A 4,279-nucleotide genomic window follows, 5' to 3' on the forward strand; every position below is an offset into this window, starting at 1 on the left:
AACCTCATTCTGTAAAATAAAAGATAATTTTGTTAAAGAAGACATACATAGTCTGCCTGTTGCTCCCTGTTTCTCTTTGAAAAGATATCAACTCAAGGCTTCTCAATTTAAAGTCAGTTAATACTTACAGCTTAGGTCCTCTGTGTGACGAAAATTCACAGTGGAATATCAAAATATCGTTCTTTGTGGAATGAAGACGACTTTCCATGAACGTTTGTATTCCTTGCTCAGTGTAGATGTTTATAGCACCTTGAATGTGACCGCCTTGATATTCGTATGGATAACGACAATCAATAATGGTAAAATTTGAAGAACTGTCGAAAAGACTGGACATTGTTGACGAATCTATAGTTGGTAGATCAGTATGCTTCCCAGACATAGTTGGCAAGCTGTGTGTAGAGCTGGCGTCACCGATCAAACCGAGGTCACATGCTTCCATTCGTTCCAGAGCTTTCATAACAAAGTCTTGATTATCTACCGACATTCTTTTCTTTGGAGATGTTGCGAAATCTTCGTCATCGGCAACTGCTTTCCGCTTGCAGGAAAACAGTCGTTTTCTGGATATTGGGAGATTCCGGTTCATGTGATTTAAATTCGTGTGTGCTTGAAAGAGCCATTGCAAGATATGTTGAAGGGTATAGAGTTGAAAGCTTTACTGATATCTGACTTGCGTCTGGCCTTATATAAGCCGAAGAAGCCATTGCGTTGTGATTGGCACATAAAGACCGTCTTGATTGTTCATATCGGTTATAATTCGATCAAGCTATCAATCCCTTCACGCCCAGTCTGATTGATTTGTTTGATTGCATTTTGAAATGATTGGTGAGTGAGTTGCAGTTTCATCTCGGCCAAAGTTGATCCAAAATTAAATCTGAACTATTCTCGTCCATTTGACGAAATTTGATATTAGACAGCCACATTTCAGTCACTTTGGTTATATTGTCCAAAACTTGAACAATTAGCATTTTTCTGACATAAACTGAGCAAAACTTTTCATTGAAAGAGACTTTTATTTCTTTCCAAACATAAAAATAACAATTGTAGAGATATTAACAGTAATTCGAGCAATAATAATATATATGAACAATTGAAATAACACATAGTATAAAATAAATAACAAGAGAATTAACAGTCAAAATATCACAGATCTGCTTATCAGTAAATTGTGTAACAACACCTAATCGTTTTCACAAAACCAAGCAATTTAATAGGGCGACCGAATGACTCGTCGAGATCTTGTTCGCTTTTCTCCGGCTGTCCACGACTTTGATCGGACACGAAAATGTAGGTGGGATGCCCTATGAATATCAGACATGTTTATGCTGGCGATTACGCTTGGAAGAGAAACTTGGAAGAGTCCTCTTGACACGTTCCTTCTGATGACAAGTCATCTGCAGATGTCGCCATAGAGTTCGAAAGAGCAGGCTTTGATTACATACAGAGAAACGGTTTAAATACTTACGAAATTAGGAGATTCCGGTTCATGTGATTTAAATTCGTGTGTGCTTGAAAGAGCCATTGCAAGATATGTTGAAGGGTATAGAGTTGAAAGCTTTACTGATATCTGACTTGCGTCTGGCCTTATATAAGCCGAAGAAGCCATTGCGTTGTGATTGGCACATAAAGACCGTCTTGATTGTTCATATCGGTTATAATTCGATCAAGCTATCAATCCCTTCACGCCCAGTCTGATTGATTTGTTTGATTGCATTTTGAAAAAAACCAAGCAATTTAATAGGGCGACCGAATGACTCGTCGAGATCTTGTTCGCTTTTCTCCGGCTGTCCACGACTTTGATCGGACACGAAAATGGCGTAAGTCTTTTGAGTGATCTTCGTGTAACATTGGTAGGTAAGCTTGAGGATTACATTGAACCTGGATAAGAAAAGAAAAGAAAATTAAACACGACGTTTTTCAAACATTCTTGACCGATTGCTACTTTTGTGGGAAAATGATAATAAATATTTTTGGTAAAAACGCTGTTTGACAACGAGACATACCTTGTTGTGTTGATAAAATGCTTTGTATCCTCCGTCTAAAAGATAAATTTCGGGAAAGTTAAGCTCTGGATATCTGTGGCTATTTTGTTTGCGATCCATACTTCGAAGAAACCTCATTCTGTAAAATAAAAGATAATTTTGTTGATGAAGACATACATAGTCTGCTTGTTGCTCCCTGTTTCTCTTTGTAAAGATATCAACTCAAGGCTTCTCAATTTGAAGTCAGTTAATACTTACAGCTTAGGTCCTCTGTGTGACGAAAATTCACAGTGGAATATCAAAATATCGTTCTTTGTGGAATGAAGACGACTTTCCATGAAGGTTTGGATTCCTTGCTCAGTGTAGATGTTTATAGCACCTTGAATGTGACCGCCTTGATATTCGTATGGATAACGACAATCAATAATGGTAAAATTTGAAGAACTGTCGAAAAGACTGGACATTGTTGACGAATCTATAGTTGGTAGATCAGTATGCTTCCCAGACATAGTTGGCAAGCTGTGTGTAGAGCTGGCGTCACCGATCAAACCGAGGTCACATGCTTCCATTCGTTCCAGAGCTTTCATAACAAAGTCTTGATTATCTACCGACATTCTTTTCTTTGGAGATGTTGCGAAATCTTCGTCATCGGCAACTGCTTTCCGCTTGCAGGTCGTTTTCTGGATATTGTGGTTGTAAAACATTTCTTCCTGTACGATGATGTTTCCGGAGAGCTGCCGAATCCACTGTCACTGGAGCCTTCGTTATCATCGAAGAAGCTCAGTTTAGTTGATGGTAAGTACTATAAAAAAAGATCGTGTTTTATTGTAGGTGGGATGACCTATGAATATCAGACATGTTTATGCTGGCGATTACGCTTGGAAGAGAAACACGGAAGAGTCCTCTTGACACGGTCCTTCTGATGACAAGTCATCTGTAGATGTCGCCATAGAGTTCGAAAGAGCAGGCTTTGATTACATACAGAGAAACGGTTTAAATACTTACAGACATAGTTGGCAAGCTGTGTGTAGAGCTGGCGTCACCGATCAAACCGAGGTCACATGCTTCCATTCGTTCCAGAGCTTTCATAACAAAGTCTTGATTATCTACCGACATTCTTTTCTTTGGAGATGTTGCGAAATCTTCGTCATCGGCAACTGCTTTCCGCTTGCAGGAAAACAGTCGTTTTCTGGATATTGTGGTTGTAAAACATTTCTTCCTGTACGATGATGTTTCCGGAGAGCTGCCGAATCCACTGTCACTGGAGCCTTCGTTATCATCGAAGAAGCTCAGTTTAGTTGATGGTAAGTACTATAAAAAAAAGATCGTGTTTTATTGTAGGTGGGATGACCTATGAATATCAGACATGTTTATGCTGGCGATTACGCTTGGAAGAGAAACACGGAAGAGTCCTCTTGACACGGTCCTTCTGATGACAAGTCATCTGCAGATGTCGCCATGGAGTTCGAAAGAGCAGGCTTTGATTACATACAGAGAAACGGTTTAAATACTTACGAAATTAGGAGATTCCGGTTCATGTGATTTAAATTCGTGTGTGCTTGAAAGAGCCATTGCAAGATATGTTGAAGGGTATAGAGTTGAAAGCTTTACTGATATCTGACTTGCGTCTGGCCTTATATAAGCCGAAGAAGCCATTGCGTTGTGATTGGCACATAAAGACCGTCTTGATTGTTCATATCGGTTATAATTCGATCAAGCTATCAATCCCTTCACGCCCAGTCTGATTGATTTGTTTGATTGCATTTTGAAATGATTGGTGAGTGAGTTGCAGTTTCATCTCGGCCAAAGTTGATCCAAAATTAAATCTGAACTATTCTCGTCCATTTGACGAAATTTGATATTAGACAGCCACATTTCAGTCACTTTGGTTATATTGTCCAAAACTTGAACAATTAGCATTTTTCTGACATAAACTGAGCAAAACTTTTCATTGAAAGAGACTTTTATTTCTTTCCAAACATAAAAATAACAATTGTAGGGATATTAACAGTAATTCGAGCAATAATAATATATATGAACAATTGAAATAACACATAGTATAAAATAAATAACAAGAGAATTAACAGTCAAAATATCACAGATCTGCTTATCAGTAAATTGTGTAAAAACACCTAATCGTTTTCACAAAACCAAGCAATTTAATAGGGCGACCGAATGACTCGTCGAGATCTTGTTCGCTTTTCTCCGGCTGTCCACGACTTTGATCGGACACGAAAATGGCGTAAGTCTTTTGAGTGATCTTCGTGTAACATTGGTAGGTAAGCTTGAGGATTACATTG

The 4,279-nt window shown here is 38.5% G+C and overlaps 1 protein-coding gene across 1 annotated transcript; it reads right to left on the reverse strand.

Moving 5' to 3' along the window:
• Nucleotides 1–1,731: 1,731 nt before the first annotated feature.
• Nucleotides 1,732–2,683, reverse strand: LOTGIDRAFT_167059 (hypothetical protein; the record flags this gene model as incomplete). The annotated part of the gene is made up of 3 exons (XM_009064524.1): nucleotides 1,732–1,875; nucleotides 2,001–2,118; nucleotides 2,238–2,683. 3 exons carry the CDS (start codon nucleotides 2,681–2,683, stop codon nucleotides 1,732–1,734), a joined length of 708 nt encoding a protein of 235 aa, XP_009062772.1.
• Nucleotides 2,684–4,279: the final 1,596 nt, after the last annotated feature.

Source organism: Lottia gigantea (genome assembly GCF_000327385.1).
Source record: "Lottia gigantea unplaced genomic scaffold LOTGIsca_63, whole genome shotgun sequence".
NCBI lineage: Eukaryota > Metazoa > Mollusca > Gastropoda > Lottiidae > Lottia > Lottia gigantea.